This window comes from Phaseolus vulgaris, chromosome 2, assembly GCF_051622355.1.
Source record: "Phaseolus vulgaris cultivar YP4 chromosome 2, ASM5162235v1, whole genome shotgun sequence".
NCBI classification, from domain to species: Eukaryota; Viridiplantae; Streptophyta; class Magnoliopsida; order Fabales; family Fabaceae; genus Phaseolus; species Phaseolus vulgaris.
Genome location: NC_143499.1, coordinates 4,957,605 through 4,984,140, shown reverse-complemented (window position 1 = coordinate 4,984,140; position 26,536 = coordinate 4,957,605). Strand labels below are relative to the sequence as shown.

The window sequence follows — 26,536 nt, the reverse complement described above, 5'->3', positions numbered from 1 at the left end:
CAAGACCCACAATAAACATGATATTATATAAAAAATTTAATCATAAGTAAAATAAATATCTACGACTATTTCCTAATTTTTTGTATAACCAAAATATTATTCATTTTCACTTGATGGATAACAAATTTATTCATTTTTGGCTAATGAAAGTAACAAGATAAGTATTTCCAAATATGACAATACCTAAAATTTGTGACATTCTTTTTGCTTGTTTCCCGTGAGGCGATTTTTTTGTTCATTACCAAAGAAAATCACCCCAAATCAAACATGGAGGAGACTGATTTTTTTGGTATTTGTCAAACACAAAATAGGTAGATTTGAAAATTTTACACTTAATGTGTCTCTCTCAAATTTTATTGGGCTTGAATAACAAATTGAAAATTCATCACACTTTTTTTAAAATGTATCCCTCATCTCTCTCCTTGAATTGTATTAGAAAGTGTGCTCCAATAAACCAACTCCTGTTTGCCAGAGAGTGCACTTTTGAAAAACAACTTCTTCCCTATAAATTTAGGTCTCTTCAATTCAACTTGGAGATAGTGTATTGTGAACGGATAACAATACGCTCACAGAACAATATGTGGCGTGAAAAAACTATTTTACACAACTTAAATTACAAGGTTTCTCTACAACAGAAGTTACAAGCAGATGAATTTATTATTTTGTACATGTTACAAGGAAAAATAGCATGCATATAATACAATAAAAGACAAAAATTGAGTTATTCTGTACATTATAATAAATTTGACAGCTGTGATTGATTACTTTTTAACAAAAAAAGAATCAATGGGTGTATATTTGCCTTCTTTGTTGGACAACTTTTGCTTCTTAGATTTGCTTTGTCTAGTGATTCCATCCTTTTGATTCCTACTGAAAAACATTTGTTAATATCTTACATTAAAGAACACCTTAAGCAAAAAATGTGAACACATGCTTGCACTCTGTCAATTCTTATCTATCAACTTGTAATTGTAAAAGGTAAAGCAAATTGTAGAAGATAAACATTGTACCTTCGACTCGGAACATATGGTTGGTGAATCCTAGATTCTTCCTTTTGAAGCTTTTCAGCAAGATGAAAATCAGAGTGTTCCAATCTTTCCTCAACAAAACTTGGAGGTAGTTCTATTCCACAAAGTGAACATTTGTAGTCATTCAACCACAACATTGTCGTCTCCTGACAACAAGAATTAAGTCTCGCACCCTCCCGTAGCTTAGACTCATTCAACACATTTATGCCTTCGAACTGCCCCTGGAAAGAAGTAGATCCTTCTGTAAATCCACTGTGGTGAGAACTTGTAGCATCATTACTAGGTGTTTGTACCTGGTAAGACAACAGAAAACACAATAGAAGTGACAGGAGAATGCTCCTCAAACAATTTCTGAATGAATTTATATATCTGCTACATGGCTAAACAAGTAGGGAGAAAAAGAGAGACCTCTTCTACACCATTTTTCTGGACAATACAGCTTTGGTGATCTCCATCAGACAAATAGTTACCAACAAAAGGATCTCTCCAATCAAGTTGACTTGTCTGCCGATTGTCAATGGAAAGATTGGTTTCTGCATCACTAACAAAGTCCAGATCTGCAACATCTGGAAAAGAACTACAATTTCTATTGACATCTCCTGAAGTAATGAAGTTGGTAATGGTCTTCTGAGTAGGGTCAGGCGCAGCACTACATTTGTCTCCATTAAACTGAGATACTCTAAGGCCTAACAGAAGAAAAATCTTTGTTATGCTGACACAGATGAGGCACCAATGTGACTCATAGTCTATCTGTAAGCAGTAAGTGCCTTTTTACTTGGCCAGCACTGTCTGGATAAATCTCAACAATAACAAACCTAACAGAAACACATACCTATCAATCTTACTGAAATAGGAAGTTCAGCTTTTAGCAACTTCTTAGCATGCTTCAAGATATCCTCACTCGAGCTGATGTACTTTTGTAAAGTCACAGCTCTGGTCCGAACCTATAGGTTGTGCATTTATTAGCACTTGAAACAAAATATAGCATTTCAAACGGGACTAGAACAAAATTCAAGAAAAACCAGCAAATCATAATGTCCTTGAGGTTAAGTTAATTTCTCTTCAACAACAGGTGACTTTTCTTTTCCAATCAAGTTTCATACACAGGTGACTAAGCAACTAAATTACTCTCGACTATTAGGAAAATGTTGAGAAAACAGTGTCAAGGCATCAATAACAAGTAATACCTCAAAAGAAGCAGTTTTCAGCTTAAGAGTCAATGTTCGCCCACACAGACCCTCTTTCTGCATGTCGACCGATAGCATTTCAGCAAGCTCCACTGCAAAAGTAAGCTTGCATGGTTCATATGATGATGTGTCAATATACCCAAAGTCTTATCTAATTCAGAAACTCAACGTGATACAGTCAACTGCTAAACTTTTTGAAAAGTCAAGTATATGTAGTGGATTGAAGGCTGCAATCCAAATCAATTGAAACCCAGATACGAGTTTCAATAATGAGGTACTGCAAAGCCCAAATAATTTACGATGACCACATTTACAATCAAACAATTTTCCTTTAAAGGTAAAACGGTAATAGGCAAGATGGATACCCAATTTTTTATGCAATAGCACCTCATCTTCAGTGGCAGAAAATGTTCTTTCATTACTAATACTTTTCCGAAATCTCACTTGGGGAGAATCTTTCTGCCCAAGACCTAAGCCTACAGAGCAAAAAAATTCTGCAGCAAATTGACAAAAAGTCACAAGTTATTAAAGGAATCCCATAATTAATTCGGAATGGAACATAAGACCAAAACAAAAATTATGGTCAGAAAACCTAAACTACATAGTTGCCAAATACTATAAGTAGAAAGCAGAAGATATATAATTTTCAGAATAGACATCAAAATACCAAAATAAATGCATAATTTGTATTAAGTTCAGCTGAATTTCCATGTAAATATAACTTGCACATTGATAACAAAAGCAACAACCCCTGAACAGATGGCTGGCTAACCTGCTGTTGGCTGAGAGAGAATTGCATAAAGGTAGCTACTCTTCTCTAGCATCTGCTCACATGTGTTAATTTCAAAAACTCCCTTTAAAATATGTTCTGTGACCTTACCAATGCCCCCAATCTGTCAATATCATTACCGATTATTAATCACAAAGTAATCTCTTTAAAGACAAGCAAGTGCATATAAAACAGTCCTGCCCAAGTCTAGAAAAAACCAGTAATTTTGGAATCAGAAAACCCCATTGATGAAATCAGAATACAAAAAACTCAAGCACACCTTTCTGATAGGAAGGGAGGATACAAAGGTCATAACAGCCATGCGGTCATTTGGCAAAATATACTGTCCATTTGGCTTGTTTATGTCTGAACAAACCTATATGAGACTAAATGTCAATATTATAAAGTCATAGCACGAAATTTCCCAAGCAGAAAAAATAATCACTAAACAGTTTATCAAGAAAATAAGAGTTAGAAAGAAGTATTGTTCCAGAGCCTCTACTTGACAATATTTGAAGTAGAAAACATTGGCCATGCAAAACGTTAAAACAAAAAAACCAGATGCATAAAGCTAACACCCCATTAGGTGTCACCAAAAATTCTAATTTATGACTTATAAACTTGGGTAATGATTTGTGCGTGGGAGAGTGGGACTATGGCAGCAAAAATTCAACCAAAAAACTAAAAAAAGACAACTGTCACGGCCAGTTATGAGAGAATTGAAAAGATACACAGAAAGAATTCAAAGAAAATCGAAAATGAAAGGGGAAAAATCATGTACGTTGTCCATTCCTAATTAATGTGGAAGTGCAGCATTCCTTAATGAATTTCATTTGAAAACAGAAAACAACCCCAGGCAATCACAAAAGTGAATGCACAGGGGTTTAATATCTCAAATGTAACATGATAAGGTGCTTTTGAGAACAAATGGGCTGATAACATGGTCATGAGAAACATGTTTGGCAGATAGTATCCAGAACCTTAGCAAGTAAGCGATTTGGTGCCACTCCAGCACTACATGTGAGACCAGTCTCTTCATAAACACCAGCTCTGAGTTCTTGGGCAATCTACATATCCAAATTCACTAAATCAAGAGATTTAATACATAAAAGGTCTTCTATTGTTAATTTAATTGTGCCAACTTACTTCTTCACTATTGACATTCCTTTCTTTGCAAACTTCAGTTATATCAAGGTATGCTTCGTCCAGGCTACCAGCAATGAAATTGGGATCGTAAATCCGGAAAACTAACGATCACAAGTTTATGTCAAGCTAGCATCAATAATTAAAAGGAAAAGATACAAAATTAATCACAAAAAGAAGAATACCTTTTCTAGTCAAATCACTATAATAAGTATACTTCTTGAAATCTGTTGGGACAAAGATTAATTCTGGACATAGCTTACGTGCAATGAACCCAGGCATGGCAGCACGAACCCCAAATTTTCGGGCCTTGTAAAGACCAAAGCAGGATCAGGAACTCCATAGTTCAGTGGAATAACCCACACCAGATCATTTCAGATTCTAAAATACTGAAAAAAGAATATCAAGATTATAATGCATTGGGAAAGTAAACCTCATAGTTGGCAGTGGATATCATGGACATGCTCCCAACAGCCATTGGCTTGCCCTGTAACGTAGGGTTACTTAAAGTCTCAACTGCAGCATAGAAAGCATCCATATCTACATGTAACCAAATCCTCGAAAGGTCACGCGAAGCTTCTAGCTCAACAATTCTTCTATCCGCCACCTATCATAATAAAAACTGATACATTAAACTAATATACGTTAAAACCATTAAAATTCAATGACCTCTCCTTTAAAGAAAGAGAACCAACAAAATGGGAATTTGTTGGAAAAAAAGAGAAACGGTGATTTCATTAAATTACCTTGCGATAGTGGACCAGGTCTGCTTGTGTGAGCTTAGCACATTGAATTCGCAGGTTTTGAACTTTCTGGTTAATAAAAGCTTCCTTGCGTTCCTCGTTTTGAAAATATTTGGATCCTTTACTCATTTCGTAAACTACTCTCTGCACTTTCTCCTTGTCCACCCCTTCCATTCCTTAACAATAGGCAATACCAAAGCAATAGTGTTCATTTAATTCAAATGTGAAATTCAGATAAACACGATTCAATTAGTGTTTGTGAAAGTGAATTAAAGAGCAGAAAAGAAACGGGAGGCCATGAGACCTGCTTTAGCGGTTGTGTAAACAGTGTGGTAAGATTGCCATGGACGATCGCCACCATCGCCATCGCCATCGCCGCCACCATTCGCTCCCTCCATCGCCTTCCACTTCGCGCACTCACTTCTGTGATACAAATTATATCAGACTTCATAAATCTTGATGACATTTTAAAATTGTAATTAAATTTAATATATAAAAGGAAAACATTTCTTTAACACAAAAAAGTAAAATACATATCTTAACAAACCATTATAATAATATATAATATTTTAATAAAAAAAATGTGAGTTGTGAATGTATTATTACTCTTAATATATATAGTGTATAAATTAATTTCACCGTGAATTGAAATACTAAATATTTGTTAAGATTAAATTTTATTAATTTAATTTTAAATATTTTAATATTGACTGTACAATTACTTGAAATAAATTTCAAATGTTTTTTATTCTGAACTTTGAAGATATATATACGTTAAATAAAATTTATTTAATGAAGTATCAAATAGTTTTAAAAGTTTATTAGAGTAAATATTTAATTTGGTCTTTAAAAACTTGAGTGTCATCAGTCCCTAAGTAATTTTGTCACCCAAAATGAGTTTATGAAATTTTTTCCGTCCTACATCTATGTTCTTCCTTTAGTTAATTCTTAACAAAACTCTACATCAAAATTTAAATGGTATGATGACGCATTTCTCACTCTATGTATTCTTGGGTAGATATGAAACAAAGTGACATAAGACTTAAATGCATTTTAAAATCTTTTAAAAAAATCACTTATAATAAACTAAATTTCATTGTTTTTTTATTCTCGACCTTTTCCGAAGTTGTTAAGTTTGGATATATGGTCAAAAAAATACACTTCAAAGAAAAAAATTGTACTTTTGCACATCTTGTTCTGTATGTTCTCAAACGGCAAAAGGATAATGTAATCACATCTTGTTGATACACAAAACAGCTAATTAAAACATGATAAATGTTAGTTCTACCTACTTTTTTTTCATTGAGTCTCATTTTGATTTGAATTCAACTTCTCAATAATTTTAATCAACCTTAATATATAATATGTGGTTTAAATTTACGTTAAGGTATAATTGAAAAATAATAGAATTTTTTTTCTTGTTGATGGAACCAGGTTAAAATTACAATCAGAAAAGTATCACAGACTAACATAAACACAATATAATAGAATGAATAGAGTGATAGAAGCCATAAGTAGTGAAATATGCGACTGCATGAGAATTATAGACAAACATAACATGATTCATGACCCTGCGGGATCAAAGCAGCACAACGGGCTTCAACTATCAGCCAAATACACAAAGCACCTAAGATGGCTTATATTATCACACAAGGAGCAGTTCATTGAACTTCTATACCAGGAACCAATACCATCCTGGTTTGCAAGTCCCTCAAAATCTGAGCCGAAAAAATCAGAAGCTCAACCATTTCAAGCCCTGCAGCAGAAACAGTATCCATCTTCTCATCAATGCCTTCCTGATCCCCCCTGTCACTGCTCACGCTGTATCCAATGTAACTAATATCTGCCTCAACAGACCAGCTGGTTGGCAAGGAGCTGCCAAGAGCAGTCCTTAAAAGTTCTGCTTCACGAATAACGTCACTAAGGATTTCTGAAACACCGGAAATTGTACCTTCCGAAGTCACACACTCCTTGGCCTAAAAACCATGTTAATACATTTTAGCAAACAGGATATGGTTTCTGGTTAATCCGTGCTAAAAGAGAGCTTAAGTTAAACAACTTCCCTTTATGGCCCAAAAAAATGAAGAGCCCCCTTCCCCTGATCTCTCTCTTTCAAATATTAAAATTTTAACAGTTTGAAAGAAAACAGTATGATACCTTTGAAAGAGAGAGACGAAGCCTATGAATTGATGAAGTTAAATGTTCCATGCTTTCCATGCTTTCCTTAAGAGTTGCATTTTCAATCTTCATTCTGATAAGCAGAAGTAAACTATGCAAGTAAACAGAAGGCTGAAAAGAAACACCATACGTAATGCTATCTCAAAAATAGATAGGACATGGTTTAAAGCTTAAACTCTCCAGAACCCCAAGGGATTAACTGAGTGGAGTAAGGCAAAATCTTGTGTTTGACAAATCAAAGTATAAAACCCTACTCATCTACTTGGGGTGAATTAAATGTAAGTCCGCTTAAGTATTTTGAAATGAAAGGCTTTTTGTAATTGTACTTGGACTAAGGGTATTATCCCTCTACCCTAAATTTAAATTACCCAAAAAACGTAGTCCAGCCACAATCATCCATTAAAGGAATAAAATCAGATAACACAAATTCCCAAATTTAATACATGCCTTGCAAAATCCATACTGCTACTGGATTGATGATTGAAAATTTTCCCTTCATTGTTTGAACTACTGTCAACTTCATTTCCACTAACATCCAGGGGGGCAATCCATCGTCTCAGATAGGATTTCTTCAGTAAGTTCTTTAAAGTTCCATCTCTTTCACGAGTAACAAGATTTCTGTCTCCGATGTTGACCACACATTTCCCTTGATTAGGTTCACTACCCAATTTTCTGCACATGCATTAGAACGAAATCAAAATGGCATTCCACATTAAAGGAGAATATTTTGAAGTAGCAGCAGAAAGAAACACAAATAAAGAGGGATAAAATTCAACTGATAGCTAATGAATGATGAAGAATCCAATTGCTGGTAAAAAAAGGAGTAAATTGAATAAAAATAAGATTAAAGGTGGAGACATGGGTGAACTCTTATTGTTGCGTAAATGTATTCTATTACTTTGTTTGCATGCAATTCAATAAACTATTTCTTATTAAATTTTCAAGATTGAAAAGAAACACCAACAGTGTGCCAGAAGGGAGTAGTGGCGGTGTTTGAAGGATCAAAGCCAATTAGACATCATGAAGACTCTGTAATTTCTATAGCAATAAGGTGGTGGTATGGTTGTTATGTAGTTTAAAGCAACAAGTTTCAGGAAAATAAAAAATAAAGCACACTTTTGAGCTTCATACTTCAGTGTCATAAAGATACCTAGTGTTACTTTTAAACCCAAAAAAGGAAAATAGTATACTATTGTAGCATATTTCCACGATGTCCAGTTGCTAACCATGAAGAGTTAAAGACAATCAAAATCATTAACTTGTGTAGTATTTTGCCCAACTTTTTTTTAGCCTCCTTTCCTTAAATGGAGAAGCCGAGCCATAACTTTTTTCAATGAACAAAAAATATAACTTTTACAGAAGTTAATTAGAGGACTTCTATTTTTAAGGACAATGAAAAAAAAATGAAAAAGCCAAGTACTACGAAAAATAGAAGACAGCAAAGCATGTTAATGCAATGTCATCCTTTAAAATAGTAAAATGACACAAGAACCAAAGTATAAAATTACTATATTTTTTATTGAAGAAAACAGGAAAAATGTTTTGAAAAAAATTCACTACAAAATAACAGAGCAACTGCGAAAAAATATACAGTGATGCAAAAATTATTGAATTAGCAACTGTCAACATTAAAGTAATCATACTCCAAAAGTAATTGATGCTCCTGCTTCAATTGAGCCAATTCCATGAGAGCTATGACCTTTTCATTAGTAACCTGAAGCAAAAAAAAAACCTTGCAAGTAAAAAACTATTTGTAAACAGTGGATAATATCAAAGGATACTTGCATGTACGGTTCTAAATTTTATTGCTTCGACCCAGATAAGACACGCATTGACTGGTTTAATGATACGGTGATAGAGGCACTAGTTTTTTCCATGAAATTGTTAAAACGAGAAGGACTGGTAACAATATCTCTGAACTGATTGATTCTGAAAATATTTTGGATAGTAAACAACAAATTGAGACTCATATTTTGAATTATTATTCTAATCTTTTTGATGCTTCTAATGATCATAATCTGATTAATGTGCATAACTTTGTTGATTCTCATGTTTCTCATATGGTGACAGCAGCGGAAATGATAGTCTTGTTGCTTGCTCTTCTAATGATGAGATTAAGAATGCAGTTTTTAACCTCAATGTCAATAGTGTCCTTGATCCAGACAGTTTTGGGGGGGTGTTTCCATCAGACTTATAGGGGTATCGTTGGAGATGATGTTTGCAAAGCAACTAAGAAATTTTTCTCTCAAAATTGGATTCTTCCTAGTATGAACTCTATCCTCTTTCATTCTGCTCTTCATTGGAATGTTCAAATGGCAGGTATATGAATAATAATATGACTGGCCTTTTAATTTATAGATTTTTTAATGTTCAGACCGAACATCCAAAGGTCTTAGAGTTAAACAGATTGACTGGATCATGCCTGAAGTTAGCTGGGCCAAGGTTAATAGTGATGGTGCTGCTAGAGGATGTCCTGGCCATGTCGCTAGAAGGGGAATTTTCATAGCTAGAAGAGAGGAGTTCATTGGAGGTTTTACGGGGTATTAGATCCTCCTTTTATGCTAAGTTGATGGTCTCCATTTATGCTTTAAAAGAATTTGGCTTGAGTGTGATTCTACATTGGTTTGTCATCCGTTTGAGAACCCAAAAGTTGTTCCTTGGAAGCTGAAGACCCATGGCAGAAAGCTCAAATCACATGCAAAGCTTTGAAGTTTAAATTTTCTCATATTTTTCACGAAGGAATATGTGTTTTGATGCTTTTGCTAACTTTGGTGTGGATAATAGACTTGATTTCTTTTGGTTTGACAATTTACCTTCTAACATTAGGTTTGATTTCTTTAGGAATCGCTTAAGCCTCCAAATTCAGGTTCTTTTAGTCATTTGGTGGTATCTTTTTCTTGCATGAGTTTTGGCCTGTGCCCTCGTGCCTTTTGTATCTTCTTTTTTCTTTTATGGATGGCTCATGTGGTGGCAAATGATTGATAAAACTTTAAGGTGGCAACCTAGGTGGGATGTTAAATTTCATTATGATGCTAGACATGGTTTATAAAAAAAGTAAAAATAAAAAAAACCAACAATCCCGATATTGCAAACAAACAACTAACATTCTTCTCAGACCAAGATAGTCCAAAGAGTACACTTACCACGACCATAAACCATTTTCTAGACCCTACAAGCACCAAGCAACCAGAATATCAGTAATTGCAGTGTTCTAAGTGTTACAGACAAGTACCTGCAACAAGGTCCTCTGAAGTTCTTCAGTTTTTCCTTGTAGGGCCGAATTCAAATTTCTCTCCAATAAATGTCTTTCTTCCTGCTGTGATAAAAGCAATAGTGCAGAAACCTGAAATATAAAGCATGGTAAATATCAGAAAGCAAGATTGCAAGAAATTGGAAGCACAAATATCTTGATTAGAGATGAGAAAAAGAGAAACTAAATACACAAGATTTTTAACAAACGTGAAGATAATAAAAGTACCTTCTCTTGCAAAGCCATTGCTAAAAAATCAGATGCGTCACCTTCTAAACCAGCACCCACTGACAGTGCCCTAGGACTGTTCCTCTGTGAAAATGTAATAAAAAAATTAATAAATACCTAGGCTTGCATCTTGTAACTATCACACACATCAGTAAAATGAAGACAGACTGTAAACTAAACCATGTTAACACATATATGTTACTACTTTTATAAAAGCACTGTCATTATTATACCATCATAATTAAGTTGTTTAAATTTAAAAATAAAAAGTAAGGAACTTCTTTATTATATTAAACTAGTTTATTTTACTGATAGAATACATTGTAAAAGCTGTAGGAAAACCTACTGCATTCTTTGGTATAAAGTTGGCCTGTTTTCAGCTTGGAAGTAATCAGGTGAGTATCAGAGTATTACATCTGCCCAAATATCGCTAAACATGATCCGGCTGGTCACGTTGTCCTTGAAAGTGACTAGCCCAATGTCAGCTTGACAACTATTGAACTGATTAATTAAAAAGCTCATTTTCCTAGGATTTTATGTCATTTTTTCCCCTCTACATCTCTTCTTATTAGTCCACTGTTTTAATTTGTAATTGTAAGTGTAATACTATAATATTATTAATTCTCATCCATGAAAATCCTCAAGAAAAGTATGTTACAGTAAGTCTGTAACTTGAAATATTAAATAAATCATATTCCTTTACTGCACTGTGCACTATCTATAGCTCTACAAGTCACAAATTTCTACAAGTGCACTATTTGCTATTCCCTTTGTAAAAGGGATTCATTATTAGCACGGAGTTTCAAACCTTGGACTCTGAGACAGGTTTAGCTTGATTGCTTACATGTATATCAACAGCTTCAGATACTTCTAGTTTTGCATCTCTTTGAGGGATCAAATTTGGTACGGTGCTCCAAATATTTTCCTCAATCACATTGATTATGGATTTAATAACGGATTCTCCATCACAAAGTAAATTCATAATTTCATCCCTACACTTTGAATGATAATGTTTCAAGTCTGCTATTCCATTCTCAACCACTTTGTCCATATAAATCTGCAAATAAGTCATCGGAATCCAGAATAAACAGATGTATTAAAATGACATTTTTATTCCAAATTTTGAAAGTACTCACTTGTTTCTTTTCCAGTACGTTGACTCTCTTCTTCAAGTGATTTTCGATTTCCAAGCCCTAAAGCATCCAAAACAGATAAACAATAACTGATAATTGAAAAATAAGGTTAATTAGATATAAGCTGATAACAGAGATAAATTAGATCATACCACCCTAAGTTTATTTTGAAGATAATCCATGGAACTCCTAAGTCTCTCCAGCTGTTCTTCTAATGCACTCTGTCTGAGAAAGTGTTATTCACAATATGTACAGAATATATAATCTCAATACAGTAATCTCTTAAGTAACAGCAGTTATCTGTAATCACATAAGTGAATAGCATGCCAAATCAAACTACGTTCCAAAGGATGTGGTGAGTTTTAGCATATGTCACGCTGGATAGCATACTGAATAACCAGCATAACATAAGGAACACATCACCTGATAATCAAGGAAAGAGAATACCAGGGTTTTCGAAATCTTACAACGTATTTAGAGGTGGAAGCATCATTGAAGCTCCACACCTCCTCAGGGTCACCCAAAAGACATGCACATTTTTCATCCCAACTAGTATCTTCAAATTCCTTCACAGAATGTTGCCTGATCTGAAAGAACTTGTTAATTACCTGAAATTCATAAAAATATACAGAGACACCCAAAAGTTGAGTCATGTATTTAAGATCCATTAAATACCACAACAAATATTTTGTTATAAATTGCATAATGAAGAAATTAATAGGAAATAAGCAGGATAACTCTTTTTTAAGTATTATTTTTGTATCCTAAGAAACCATTGGATAAGCTTTGTACTGACTAACAAAGTAAATAAAAAATGAAAGATAGCAAGTCACAGAGGGGGGGAGAGCGAGAACACTACTTTCTTGAAGTCTTCACTTTGCTTCATATGTACTGCTTGATCAATCTGCAGAGCATCATTAAATTCCTTTAGTTTAAGACAATCTGCGGTGAGCTCCTCTACCCTGTGTTGAAGATAGATTGCAAGTAAAATAAAAAAAATGTTTTCCCACGTAAACATATCCTACATGCATAAAAAAAACAAGATCATACAGAACCGAGGTATAGGTAATCATATAATAGGCACATAAGTTTTAACCTTTCAATCTTGCTCAAGAATTTACCTTACAGAAAAGCAATTAACACCTCCAATAGGGAGCTCATATGGCCCTCCATGTAAAGAGACCAGACACACTAACAACTTGCAAGAACAGTTTCAACTAAAATAAATGTAGACTATATGAAAATACAACATCCCAAATTTGCCATGCAAGATGAATAAATCACTTAAAATGGAAAATCATAGGTGAGAAAAATTAAAACATGTCTCTTCTGTTAGCCATAGTTGTTATAATTCTTGGGATGATCTCAGTGTGTTCGTCCACTAGCTTATTTGTTACACCAAACATAATTAAGGAACAAGTGCATCATGTCATCATCATTGTCTACTTACATAAAATAAAAACAGGATCTTTTCTCAGACCTCCTAAGTCACCTATCTTTCTATTTCGGCTTTCCTTGGTAATTATTCGTTATTGATATGTAGGCACTAAAATGACACAGATTGAGGATACCTCTGGTGGATGCCATGTACTTGTTGCAACATTGTCTCCTCCTTTTCTTTGGCCTTTTCAGACTGTTAGTATAAAGAGAAATTTAGAAAATATCAACTACAAAAAAATTTACACAGTACTGAAAACAATATTTATTAAGGAAAATGGCCAATATTGTAACCTCAATAATTGCTTGATCCCTTTCAGCGAAAGCAGTAGCCATACAACATTGGAAAAATTTTACCTGCTTCTCAGCTTCCATGTTCTGGACATTAAATTTGAAGTCATTATTAGTAACATTACTTCTCTTGGACAACTAAGTCAAAGTACAAACCAAAACCATAAATCTCACAAGTCACATCAGTCAAAACACGTCAACTCTTTCAACAAACTATAGCATGATCACAATTAATTTATAAATTGGATTAAGAATGTTTTCCTTCATGTTCTCACCATAAATCCATTATAAAATTTTCAATTAAATGTAATAATTTTGATCCAGCAACTCTCCACAAGTTGCTAAAGCGGGACAACAATTGCCCATGCAATCTCAATGCTAGAGTGTAAAACAAAATGAAGAACATAGGGTGAGAAGAAAGAGAGAGACCTTTGAAACCTCAGCGCTGTGCAGATCTGCAAGTTGACCCTGAATATAGTAAAGTAAATATGTAAGTAAAATAGAAGGAATTTTAAGCAACAAAGTCAAAATATTCAATAACTCACTTTAATTCTGTATGCCTCAGAAAGCTCATCTTGCAGATTTAGATTTTCCCTTGAGCAAGCAGCCAACTTCGTTTTCAAACTCTCAATCTCCTGCTCCAATCCAGCTGTCCTAATTGGGGATAGATTTGAATATAGTGGATATCCTTTGTTGGGATTAAGACAATATACACGTTCTGTATGTAGATTGCCTTAAGAGTAGGAAAATAAACAGATACCTTTGAAAATGCATTCGAGTAGCCACAGCAAGATAGCCAGGCCCGGCTTGCTGCATGCATAACTGTTCGATGTCCTTGTGTAATTCATCACGCTCTAAAAAATTACATACTTTGTAAATTCAATAACTATAATAAATAACCTCAATGCCAAGCAAAAGTTTACAGGAGACAACAGTTTAAACAATTCAACATCAGTCTAGTGTTCTCACTAAACCTAAAACCACCCATTGTAAGAGAGTTAAATTAACATGTACAGGAAATAAAATGCACATACCATGTTCCAGTTGTTGTATACGAGCCAACAACGATTCGTCATCTGTATTCTCTGCCATTCTGGGGGAAAAACCATTAAACCAACAAAATTTGAAAGCTCGATTACTGTCAAAACCCAGAGCTCGTAGTTTATACCATCGAATAAAACACAAAAGATTCACAAAGAGAATGAAACCAAATTCGAAGCCCTTAAGATTGCAGTTGAAAAGCTAACTCCACTAAGCCTTTTTTAATGAAGAACTGATGAGTTTATATAATGCTTCCTATTACGTGTCTTTTAAGTCGAAAGAATATAAGAACGAACAAAACCAGCAAAATTTCACCACGCAATTATACGAGGGTGATGGATTCTAAATTACAAAAAAATGCACTTCTGTTTGCTGAAAATTCTGCAAATTACTCCATAAAAGGGGTCAAAGAGGCAAAAACCAGGAGTCAATACATGAATTGGGTTAAATTCCTCCGAAACCGAAAATCTAACGAAGAAGCACAATCCGTGTACTCCCAATCCCAAAAAACAAAACGAACCCTATTCTACAAAATCAATAGTAAACAGCAACAATATAATATTATAAGGATAATTATAAAACAAAAAAGTATGAATGATGAGAACATGGAGATGACCTGGAATTGGAAAATTGAAACGAAGACTCTTCAAATCGGCGATAAAGCACAGCGAACTGCGATGATTTCTGAAATTCTAGCAGCTTCGGTGAAAGGTTTTGGTAACAAATGGGAAAACGAAGGCGTTACCAAAAGAAATGCTAATTAAGCCGTTTAAGATAATCTTATTGTATTTTATTTTATTCACAAACTTGTTTATTAGAAACTCAAGAAAAGAGTCATGACGCTGATGAATCTGTTCCATTTCAATAGTAAACCTTTTGTTCTTCTTTTTAGGTAAAAACTCAAAAGGGATGCTTCGAAGAACTTGCACAATCTTTAAAATTTTAGATGTATCTTCTTTCCCTGTTTCCTTAAAATAATGTGTTTTTTTTGTTTTAGTTCATCTAACAAAAATAAACATTCAGATTTTTATTTTTTTATATATAAAAAATATATATTATGCGAACATAATTTTCATGCATATTACACAATTCTAGATAACTACGTGTTATTTAACACGCTTCTAATAATATTTTTAACCAATAATTAAAATCCATAAAAGATTATTTATTTATAGTTAATATATTTCAACCAATAGTAATATATATATATATATATATATATATATTAAAAATATGCTTTAAATGTGTATTGCTAACACTTTTCTTGAGTGAACTATTGGTCAATTAATATATAGTCAAATTAAATTGTTCTTGAAGTAAACAAAAAGTTGCAATTAAAAATAAGTATTGGTTGATGAACAAATGTTTTACTAATGACCTTGTATTGGAATAGGAAAAGGTTTTTCTTTTAAGATACCATTTTGAGCCTATATTATCTTAATTGTTGTTGAAAAAATAAGGTATATTTATGTATATAGTTACAAAATTTTGAACATTTAGTATTTATAAGCTTATACAAATAATTATTGGTACTAACTCAACTTGTTTACCATAGTGTGAATAACTGCCATAAATCAAAGTATATAATACTTTGTTTTGTCATTTACTACTTCATTTTAAGCATTTAAATTGCTAAGTACTTTATTTAATGAGTGCCTTTCAGGAATTTAATACTCAAATAACAAAAAATTATCTTTTTTTTTTATGAAATGGTTTTGAATTTCTCTGTTGTGTTTTTTTTTTCATTTTTATTCAACAACAAATGCATATTAATCGTTTATATGTTAATTAGTAAATAATAATAAGGATACACTTGTAAAAAAAATAGAACATAAATAAAAAAATCTAAAAAATGTCCTTAAAAATAAACAGACTAATTACATCACTTCATTCACACACCTTTATGCCTTTATTCCTTAATTGCATTTGAACCCTTTGACAAACCCAATACAATTTCAGTCCAACCATTTTATAGAACACTGTCCACAGTAAAAACAGACATTCCTAATAAATAAATAAATTAATATTTTAACTATTTCCATTTTCCATTTTAATTTTTAATTTTTAATTTAAAATATTATAATATTATTATAAAGAGTTGTTGAATAGTGTTATTCACTGTGCAGTGTTATGAAAACTATGATCGACACTAAAAGTTAGTTAAAGTAAAAAATGCATAATTTCTGAGTTTAAATTTTGATCATTCATAATAATATTAATATTTATTATTCTTGTTGTCGTAAAATTAAAATTATTTTTTTATTTGTCGTGTTTACTAAGGCTTTGTTATTTGAGTTGCATGTGTATATAAGACATATAATGAAAATATAAGATTTAATATTAGTCGACATTATTTTATTTAAATTTTTTGTTAATAATTTGTTAGAGAAAATGGTGTTTCAATTCCTCGAGTAATTAAATTTTGAATGATGAAATTGATTTTATTTTTGCAAGATATGTGTTCTGTACTCTTCTATTCGTCAATTTATCTTTAAGTATCAGCAAAGGTTGGGGTCAATTGCATAATTTTTTTATTTTTTTATTGTTTTATTTTTCGTGACGCAACTTAACATTGTTTTTGTAAGGATACTGAGATTAAGAAGATAAAGACAGGTTTATTGGTCTGCTTAAATTAACCTGATATTTCAAACATATGCATTCCTCAATTAGCATCGGATCAATTAATGACCCATTTAATGATTGGAATGACATGATGTTTGCAAAAGCAACACTACCTAATACGACACGAAAATACATATAATCTCTAAAATGTAGGGTATGGAGACACAGGAACACAGATACACGTATAATCTCTAAAGTATAGGATACGGGAAGACGAATGTATATATTATATAATTATGAATTATATAAATTAAAAATAAAGATTTAAGTATACAAGTATATTTTAATTTTTTTTAACAGAAAAATGAAAGTTCAAAATGATTTGTTTTAGATCGTGTTAAAATAGTAAAAAATTCAACAATTATTTTTTGAATTGGACACTTCCACTAAATGTCGTAAGAGTATGAGTATGGTTGTCCAAGTGTACAAACTTCATAAGTGAAAAATAAAATGTTTGATGAGTATCATGCCTGGTACTTAAAAAAAAAGATAGAACAAGCAATTTTTCTGTTCATACAAGAGCTAACCTATGAGAACTGTGTATAGCTCTAACAATCATGCCCATCAAGTATGTTCAAATTGAGTTGCGACAAGCAAGCATGATTCTCCCCGGCCCCATGCAAAGGCAAAGTAAACGCAGATTCTATTACAGACAAAATTTGCAAGTGGAGTCATTTTAGTGCTTTCATTTTTTAATCTGTTGTTGTTTATGTTTTCATGATGGATGAAGGGGCGAAGGAGATGAAAGAAACGGGAAAATATAAAATTCTTAGCAAGACAAAGCATGTGAATGAAGCAATTTGACCTTTGGAAGCAAGAAATAGTTCATATTATTTAACAAAAATAAAGAGTAAATAAAGGGTAACGTAAAGCAAAGAAAAAAGAAAAAAAGACACAAATTTAATTGAGTTGAATGCTCTGGAATCCAGTTTGTGCAAACCAAATGTCATCTCAGAAACAAGCATCCAATAGGCAGCAGCAACATAAAGCAGCCAAACTGTACAATTCAAAAATTCCAAAAAAAATCAACATCATCATACATCAATGCAATGCAGTGCCATGTTAAAAGAACAACACTAATCAAACATGTAAAATTCAAAAGCCATAATTAAAAATTAGTTATTTAGATGTTATGTAATATAACCTACTTACTATAAACATTTACACACATACAAATATGAAAATATATATAATTTCTAAAATATTAAATACGAACACACAAATTTATATAATATATAATATTACGTTATAATTTTCAGAAATAACAAATAATTTTTTAATATCACACTTAACTTATATGCATAGTAAGTAGTATGAGTGTAAGTGTGTGTCTAATAGGAGATACCATTTAAGAGTTTCTAATATAACGTTAAAATATAGTATTTTATTTAAAAATTGGGTCCACAAATAACAAATCCGGTAGGAGCAAACACAGCATAACCGAGTCTCCAAGAAAAGAATGTAAAACAGTTACGAATGGTGCGCATAATAGCCAATAATGTGTAACGTTACGCTGACATCGAGTCAAATCGGAAAAATCCGGATCGGATCTGAGTCAGCGATCGAAATTAGAGAGAGAAAGATAGAGAAACGCACCAGCCTTCCAAGCAACCAGAGCTCTGTGAATTTTGTTGCTGCTGAGGCGGGGGCGGAGCGTATTGAGGAGCGTAGGGCGGAGGATAGCCTTGGGCGGGGTAGGGCGGTGGAGGATAGCCTTGCTGTGGTGGATATCCGGGAGGCGGGTATCCCGGCGGCGGGTATCCGGGCGGTGGATATCCTTCCTTTCCGTAGCCCTCCGGCGGATAACCTAAGGATGTGAATTAGAATGAGAATGTGAAAGAAAGTGAAAATGAATAAAAGGAAGGAATTAGAAGGAAAGAGGAACCTTGCGGCGGTGGAACTCCGACCGGTGGTTGCTGGTGCTGATTGTAATAACTCATTGGGAATGAGATGATTGAATGAAGAAGTGAATGAATGAATGAGAGAGAAGAAGAAGAATTGGGGTATATCTCCTCACAAACAATAAATTAATTTCTTATTTTCTCACACTTTATTCTGCATTCTGTCAAATACCTTTACAACAAACAATCATATTATTTTTTTTATCACTCTCTACACTACAATATCATTACCACAAATTGATTCTTATAGCTACGTAATTTGCTCAAATGATATACTTCTATTTTAATATTAATAAGACGGTTATATATTTTTCATTCAATAAATTAATTTTGACATTCATTTTATTAAATAAAAATCATAATTCATTTATATGCATGTTTTGTGTATAATTTTTATATTGTAATTTTAAATGATTATAAAGTTATACTAAAACATAATGTAACTCCAAATAACAACAATTAAGTTTTGAAATAATTATACCAAAGCTCGTACCTATAATAATAATATATATTTTTTAATTAAAAGACAATAAAACAATTTTACACTAACAAGAGGGTATATATAACTACTGATATATCGATTGTTTTCTCTTTTTTCATTTTAAGTCTTCACTTTAATTTTTGGTGCACAGTTAGGGTTAATCTAAAAAATGTACTCTAACGATTAAGTAAGTACTTCGTGTTAAGGGTGTATAGTGAAAATTGATTAAAACGTACTTTGTCTTTGTAGAGGTTTTATTTATAGTATTTAGTCACGAATCTTTGTTGTAATTGACTGAATCTATCAAATATTAGTGTTAATCGATTTCTAGCCTAATCTTTGATTTATAGAGAGGTATATTCGTGTATTGATATGTTGGTATATTTGAAAAATTTCTTTAATAAATCAATATCTTCCACTAAATCAGTGTTAGTTAATTTTTAAGAAATATTACCCAAATTTGGTGAGACACGATTATGGTTCACAGAAAATTTTCATAATTGACATTGTTGTTATTTATTGAGAGTCTTTAATATATTTACACCATCAAATTAAATTGACTATGGGATATTAAAGTCTAATGCAAAGACATGAGAGCATGATTTCGAAGAGAGTGGGATTAAAAGAAATGGAAAGAAATTGGCAAAGTGATGCAAGGAAAGGAGAAGAATGATTGAATGAATTGATATGATAAGTGGAATGGTGTGTTTTTATAGGCTGTCACAGTGACATTGTTAGCTTGGCCATGTGCATCAACTCCACATTTCGCTGTGAATCTTCAAACTTCCATTATTGGATACTTATCAAAATAACACTGCTCTTCTCTCATCTATTCTTGTTTCAATTTAGCATTCAGGTCTCAAACTTCACAATTTTACTGCTTCAGTAAATACTCGTTAATTAATATATCAAATTAACATTTTAAAACTCTAATTATGTCAAAGTAATCAAAATACGAATGAACACTCAACCTGTAGCGTGATGTTGGTCAACCAAGACTATCACATAATTCTTATATTTGCATTTTGTGTGTAAGTAATTATCATAAGTGCCAAATAGAGTTAATTTTCAATTTGATATCCAACAAGGTGTATACCTCATTATCGTCACAAAGAAAAAAACAAACAGAACAAACAAATTGAAACACAATTAAGCAAGGAAAACAAAAGTTAGCAAATTCTCCCTCCACAATATGCATTTACATCTCCATCCGATTTTTCAATAAAATGATGAAAATGCTCTTGCGAAAAAGCAATAATGACCTTAAATGAAATAAGGTTGCAGATAAAAAGTTACTTCTGAAATTACTTTTTTTAGAATATACCTTTTTGGATTTAAATTTCAGTCTTTTCAGACGTGTTCTGAATTTTATTTTTCAAAGTGTGTTTTTAGTATTTTGGATTCAACTTTTTAAATGAAATTTGGATTGTAGAATTGTATTACTCCTGCACTTCCATATATTCTTGTAGCATGCATATAAAACATAAAATACATTTTTATCCTTATTATTATGTCATTTTCATATTTCGGATTAGATAATCCAAAATGGTATTTTAGATTATATAATTTGGAAGTCTGGATTTGATAATAGTTTCTGGATTATGTAATTTGGACACGCATTTGAAAAAAGGCTTTAGGATTACATAATCCATAAGTTAAAAAAAAGACTTATGGATTATGTAATCTAGAAACTAATTATATATCTCAAAAAAGACTTTCGGATTATGTAATCCCAAAGCTAATTACGAATTTAAAAGATGACTTATGAATTATGTGATTCAGAATATTACAAAGGAACATTTTTGGAAATATGAAAATATATGGAGGTGGCAGAAGAAACAGTGTGTGTATAATTGTCCATTGTTGGGTTAGGTGGAGGCAAATTCTTCCTGCACCATATCAATTTTAACCTCCACCATATCAATTTTTTAAATTTCCAAAACTACCCTCCTGCACCATATCAATATTAACCTCCACCATATCAATTTTTTAGATTTCCAAAACTACCCTTATTCCAAATTAAAAAATCCAAAATAATAATTATAATTGAGAAATAAAAAAATACATGCTGAAAAAAAAATTATGAAAAAAAAACTAAAAATACATTCTGGATAAAAAATTTCAGAATTCAAAAATATGTTCCGAAAATTGAAATCCAAAATATTTCAGATAAAAGTTTCAAAAATAATTTTTCCTATTTTTGTGTAAGATTATTTTCGTCATTTAAAAGGGATATTTTTGTCATTTTCTAGAGCTGATTGGGTGCATGCTGAAATTGATATGGTGGAGGAGAAATTGCCCTAGGTGGATATAGGAATGGGCTTAATTTCCCATATGAGTAAATACAAGTTGGGCTTTTGCTTCATGCACAACCATAAGAAAAAAAAACTAAAATACTCTTCCACACTACACCATGCTTACAGTCATTGCTATCCTTATGTCTTCTTCTTCTCCACTTTTGAGTGCACATTGCTCTCTAATACACTAATATAGTATGTTATGAAATTTTATTCCAGAAACTCATTTTGAAAAACACACCTATTTATTTCAAAACGTTTATTCTAAAACGTTTATTATGAAAAGCTTGTTTCAGGAAGTTCATTTTAAAACATTTCATATATTCGAAAGTTTGTTCCATAAAAGTTCTAAAAATTAAAATTTGAAAAGTTTTTTCTAAAGGTTTTTGAAATAGATAATTTGAAAGTATGATTGAAATATATATAAAGAGTAGAATGATTATTTTAAAAATTATGAAGAGTGAGATGGTAATTATGGAATAATTGTGAGATAGTAGATATGCATAAAAGGGTAATTAGTTTGTGATTAAAGGTTTAAACAAGTATTAAAGCAATTGGGTGAGTACTTCTTAGGAGTACTCTACTTTGACCATCAACACGTGCACAACACCTTTTAAGATTACAAAGAATCATGCCTCATCCAAACTATTTTCACACAGTATTTCTTTATTGCCAAATCACTTCTCCATAAATATTCTAACGCAAATTGTCTTTCTGATGAAAATAAATAAACATAGTGAGTTTTATTTTAATTTATAAACGAGTGTGATGAGTAATAAAAAAGAGTTTCATAAATTAAAATTAAAAAGAAAAGGTTTAGAAGAGGGATATAGATAAAAGTGCGTGTGCACGTGGAGACATGTGTTTGAATATGTGGAAGCCCGCATATGAATATTATGCACACGTGCCCACATGGTTGTGTGAATGGTAACAGAGAGTAAATTGTTGAAAAGAAGAGAAGGATTGTGAATGTGATTGCATGTGGATTCATAAAATCCCAGTCAACTGCACTGTGCCCCAAATACTTTACACTCTCCATCGTCTTACTTCTGCCAAACCCATCTTTATTTCTCTCTGAATTTTGCTTTGCATGCATAGTCATAGAATCTCTTCACACACACACAAATTTAAATATTACTTCTTATTTGAGAATGAGAGTGACATGAAAAAACAACCCGCACATTTTGGTCTGCAGCAATCTAAAGAAATGACAGTACAAACTATAAAAGAGGGTGATGTTTCCGTTGAGTCATTCTTTAGTCGTCACACATGATGGGCACAGAAAAGGAAAAAAAGGCACAAGGATGATAAATTATGTGTGCTGTTTATGTCCACAACACCTTCATTTCCTTTCCACATTTGAACACTAAATCAGACTTATGGGGCACTAAATAACCCATTTTTAAGCTTGGACCACTTCTGTAATTGTATAGGTAAAGGGGGCCTTGTAATTGTACAGGTACAATTGCTCGGTAATCTTCTATTTCCTTCCTTCAAAACTCCTTTCTTTAAATGTCTCAACTAAGTACTCTTATAGTAAAAACATAACTTGTTCCTTATCAGATAACTTTAATTATAGCTGCGTTGTGGTCCTTATTAATAGGGATATATATCTTTTAGTTGATTTGTCGAAAAAATCTCTCACATATTTAAGATATGATCTTTAAGTATTATTGTAATTGTCATTATTATGATTTATTGTGTCTTTAGCACATTCTTTCCGATTTGAGATTGACTGATGTGATACTGACATATTACTGTTCCAACTAATATTTTGTTCTCAAATACAAGCACCACCCTTTACATGTTTGTAGTAATCTTCTCCCAAATAGGGACATATAATGCGTGCAGAGAGAGAAAAGAGGCATCACTGCTGAAGGGATAGGTGTCCATACAGTGTGGAAGGGGAAATGGACGTGTACCTGGTTTTGTTAAGAGGGTACACAGTGCATCGCTGTCTAGCATGTGAAGGGTGTGTATGTGTGTGCTTCATCTCTCTCTCTCTCTCTTTACATGTATCCCTCTACATCCCACCCAACTGCCACTTTGCACATATGGGAGGAGAATCAGGACAAAACTAGTCTAGGATTTGAGTCCGATTCTCTTGGTTTTCTCCAACACTTTATCCAACTTGTTGCTGACCCCAAACCAAAACTATAGAGCCACGTTGCCACGCAGTTAATAATAGGCTACACCATGTAGTGCCATGTTTCATCAATGTTTGTTTAACCCTCTCTCTCTTTTTTTATCCTTTTTACCACTTCTCTCTTCATCATAAATTGGACTCTCCTTCATAGTAGTGAGTAACCAACCCACCCCTCTTGGATTTCATTACTTTGGGAACCTGCAGCAGCACCCAAAGAAAGGAAGATGAATGCATTGGCATCACAATGCAGCAGTGGGTGTGAGTCTGGTTGGACTCTATACCTGGACCACTCTTTCCAGCTGAAGAACCACAATACCTTCTCACATGCAAGTTCTCAGTTGATTGGTGAAGATTACAAAGACAAGAAAGCCAAAAAGGAGGAGGCTGACGAAGAGGATCTGTCCATGGTCTCTGATGCTTCTTCTGGGCCTCCACACTTGCCAGAAGCACAGGATGATGCCAGTTTTTACTCTGCATCTAATTCAGCAAAACTTGGCAAGAGAACTAGAAAGAGGCAGAAGGTTAAGCAATACCAACACCTACCTTCTTTTCTTGATGACACTGCTAGCTCTCTTGTCTTTGATTTCTCCATGGTGAGTCTTTAATTGCATTCATCTCATTTTTCTAGTACTAAAAATAATCATGTGTTGTAGTTGTAGTTGTAGTTGTATACTATATAGATGATATTTTCTTTGCTCTTGATAATTTTTCAGAACAATGTCACAGTGACCAACCACCAAACTTCCACAGAGAGCATGCTAAATTACTCACAAGGTTTCTCTGCTACTTATTTTGAGGTACTTCACTGGCCTGATTCTTTCTTTCAAGGTTACATTTTATCCCAACTCATAAAATATTCGTGTTCTTATAGGAGAGATCCTCGTTGCAAGACCACTTCGGCTTTTTAGAACCATCCCTATCAGAAAATGGAGTTGAAAACAACAAGTAAGCAAATGCTTGTTCTGCACACTGGCCAATCTTTTTGACTGTATCCCCCAGAAGTATTTTAATTTATCATGTGGCCATTCCACTGCATTGTGTTCTTAACAGATGGTATGGAGGGAAAGAGATGGGAATGATATAAAGATCAGTTCTGTTTCTACTAATAGCTATCTCTGCTATTCAACAAAGATACTGAAGATCCATGAAGGGCATAGAATCATTGATGATGTAGAAGGAAGCTGACCACAAAAGGGATTCTGTTCCTTTGTTTTCCTTTATCCTATATTTTAGCTGTCAATGCAGTGATAAACAACCTGAAACGGAAATTTAGAAATAAACCTGTTTTTTTTTTCATTTTCTTTGATAATTTAGTTTTCTTGTCAAAGAATAGTTCACACAAGACAGATAAGTTAGGCAGGTTCTGTGTAATGTAAGCATGCTCAATTTTTGTTTTTGATGAAGTCCCATGCTCCATTTATATAAGCAAAGCAGCACTAGCAACTTTTGTCAATCAAATAAATGAAACAAATATTCAATTCTTCAACAGCATATTCTCCAAAAACAAAATGAACAAACTTTTGTTTGTGTCGTCCGGGTATAAAATATTCAGTAATAATATTTTGAAAACCTGCTCCAATATACAATATACCAACTGTGATTGATAATATGAAGAAAGTGTATTTTTGTCATTTTAAACAGAGAAATAAGATTGTAGGCTGCTACAAGTTTACAAGTTGTCAATATATCACTTGTCTAAAATATTAATTCAAATTTTTTTACAACAAGGACTATAGTTGCAGATGCCTGGTTAGATTTTTAAGTGGAGTGGAACTCGTGGCCATGTTCAAAATTCAGGGGTGCAGAGTCACCTGTTTTCAGTGCTTTGGAAATGCAAAATAAGTGCAATGAAGTCACGGGTTTGACAACATGGTCCTCAATCTTTGTGTGTAGTTTACATCAATGTTACGCACAGAATAGTCATCTTAAGTGAGTCCTAAGTAATACTGCTGGAGATGAATCTCAGAAAAATTTGTAATAAAAGATCATACATGCACATTTCAAAATGCTAAATTATGGATTTAGCAAACAAATTGCAGGTATTTTTCAGCTCTTTTAATTATAAAATCCATTTTGTTAGTGAAGGGAGACAAAATGTAGTGCTGCCCACTATTGAAAGGGCAAATTTTGATGGATCTTTACGTTATGTCTGTGAATATAAGTTGAAAAGAAAAGGGTTTAATCATAAGGACAAGACCTTGTTCATACACGTTTGCAAGAGTCTAGACAGGGCTCTACTTATTGTGGAAGTTCTAGTGTTTTCCTATGTATGGACTGAAAATTAAGGGCAAATGCTTGATGTGTTTCCAAAAGATAAAAGATGATAAAGTGAGTTATGTAATGAGGAGAGTGTAGAAAGATGAAGGGGAAAATGGTGGTGTTTTGTGTTGGAATATTTCATATGCATCTCTTTAAATCTTTTTCCAAGCACAGGAGATCCTGCTTGAGATTTTCCTGACCCAGAGGAACATGCCCCATTTTGTGTAGTATGCAAACTTTATCTCATTTGGAAGGATCCCTCATTTTAAAATATCATGTTTTTGTATGTACCTTTGCTCCCTTCAACTCTGTCTGTTTGGAAACTGTCATAGGACTTAATCTCATGCACAATTATGTGTTCCTTTAAACTTTTCTTTATACCTTATTCATTCCCAGTCAGTT

General features: G+C 32.9%; 3 protein-coding genes across 20 annotated transcripts; 1 reads left to right on the top strand and 2 right to left on the bottom strand.

The window, feature by feature from the left end:
* Positions 1–481: 481 nt before the first annotated feature.
* On the bottom strand, positions 482–5,394 carry LOC137810433 (DNA/RNA polymerases superfamily protein). 4 transcript variants are annotated; one of them, XR_016519013.1, is made up of 14 exons: positions 5,175–5,394; positions 4,874–5,046; positions 4,561–4,734; positions 4,313–4,436; positions 4,131–4,231; positions 3,965–4,051; positions 3,265–3,360; positions 2,988–3,108; positions 2,581–2,709; positions 2,216–2,307; positions 1,861–1,972; positions 1,437–1,778; positions 1,011–1,321; positions 482–870 (listed from the first exon to the last, which is right to left on the bottom strand). XR_016519013.1 is itself a non-coding variant. In XM_068611676.2 (14 exons), the coding sequence occupies exons 1-14, from the start codon at positions 5,266–5,268 to the stop codon at positions 762–764; spliced, it is 2,001 nt and encodes a 666-aa protein (XP_068467777.2). In that variant the 5' UTR covers positions 5,269–5,394; the 3' UTR covers positions 482–761. The 4 variants fall into 4 exon arrangements, 2 of the variants coding, with proteins under 2 accessions (XP_068467777.2, XP_068467778.2); XR_016519014.1 differs by having other exon boundaries at positions 482–867; XM_068611676.2 differs by having other exon boundaries at positions 1,437–1,714.
* A 942-nt stretch (positions 5,395–6,336) lies between these two features.
* Positions 6,337–15,424, bottom strand: MEE13 (myosin heavy chain-like protein). 15 transcript variants are annotated; one of them, XR_011080904.2, is made up of 18 exons: positions 15,045–15,376; positions 14,422–14,480; positions 14,148–14,241; positions 13,933–14,041; positions 13,817–13,855; positions 13,391–13,474; positions 13,231–13,292; positions 12,519–12,621; positions 12,127–12,267; positions 11,812–11,880; positions 11,663–11,719; positions 11,371–11,583; positions 10,527–10,610; positions 10,281–10,391; positions 8,692–8,762; positions 7,496–7,720; positions 7,028–7,159; positions 6,337–6,846 (listed from the first exon to the last, which is right to left on the bottom strand). XR_011080904.2 is itself a non-coding variant. In XM_090299354.1 (18 exons), the coding sequence occupies exons 8-18, from the start codon at positions 12,543–12,545 to the stop codon at positions 6,532–6,534; spliced, it is 1,407 nt and encodes a 468-aa protein (XP_090155480.1). In that variant the 5' UTR covers positions 12,546–12,563; positions 13,231–13,292; positions 13,391–13,474; positions 13,817–13,855; positions 13,933–14,041; positions 14,148–14,241; positions 14,422–14,480; positions 15,045–15,424; the 3' UTR covers positions 6,337–6,531. The 15 variants fall into 15 exon arrangements, 13 of the variants coding, with proteins under 13 accessions (XP_090155480.1, XP_090155483.1, XP_090155486.1 ...); XR_016519012.1 differs by having other exon boundaries at positions 13,933–14,036; positions 14,422–14,525; positions 15,045–15,286; XM_090299354.1 differs by having other exon boundaries at positions 7,028–7,121; positions 12,519–12,563; positions 15,045–15,424.
* Positions 15,425–23,789: 8,365 nt separating this feature from the next.
* On the top strand, positions 23,790–25,278 carry LOC137810428 (protein SOB FIVE-LIKE 5). Its single transcript, XM_068611670.2, has 4 exons — positions 23,790–24,468; positions 24,589–24,672; positions 24,747–24,820; positions 24,926–25,278. The coding sequence occupies exons 1-4, from the start codon at positions 24,100–24,102 to the stop codon at positions 24,957–24,959; spliced, it is 561 nt and encodes a 186-aa protein (XP_068467771.2). The 5' UTR covers positions 23,790–24,099; the 3' UTR covers positions 24,960–25,278.
* The last annotated feature ends 1,258 nt before the right edge of the window (positions 25,279–26,536 follow it).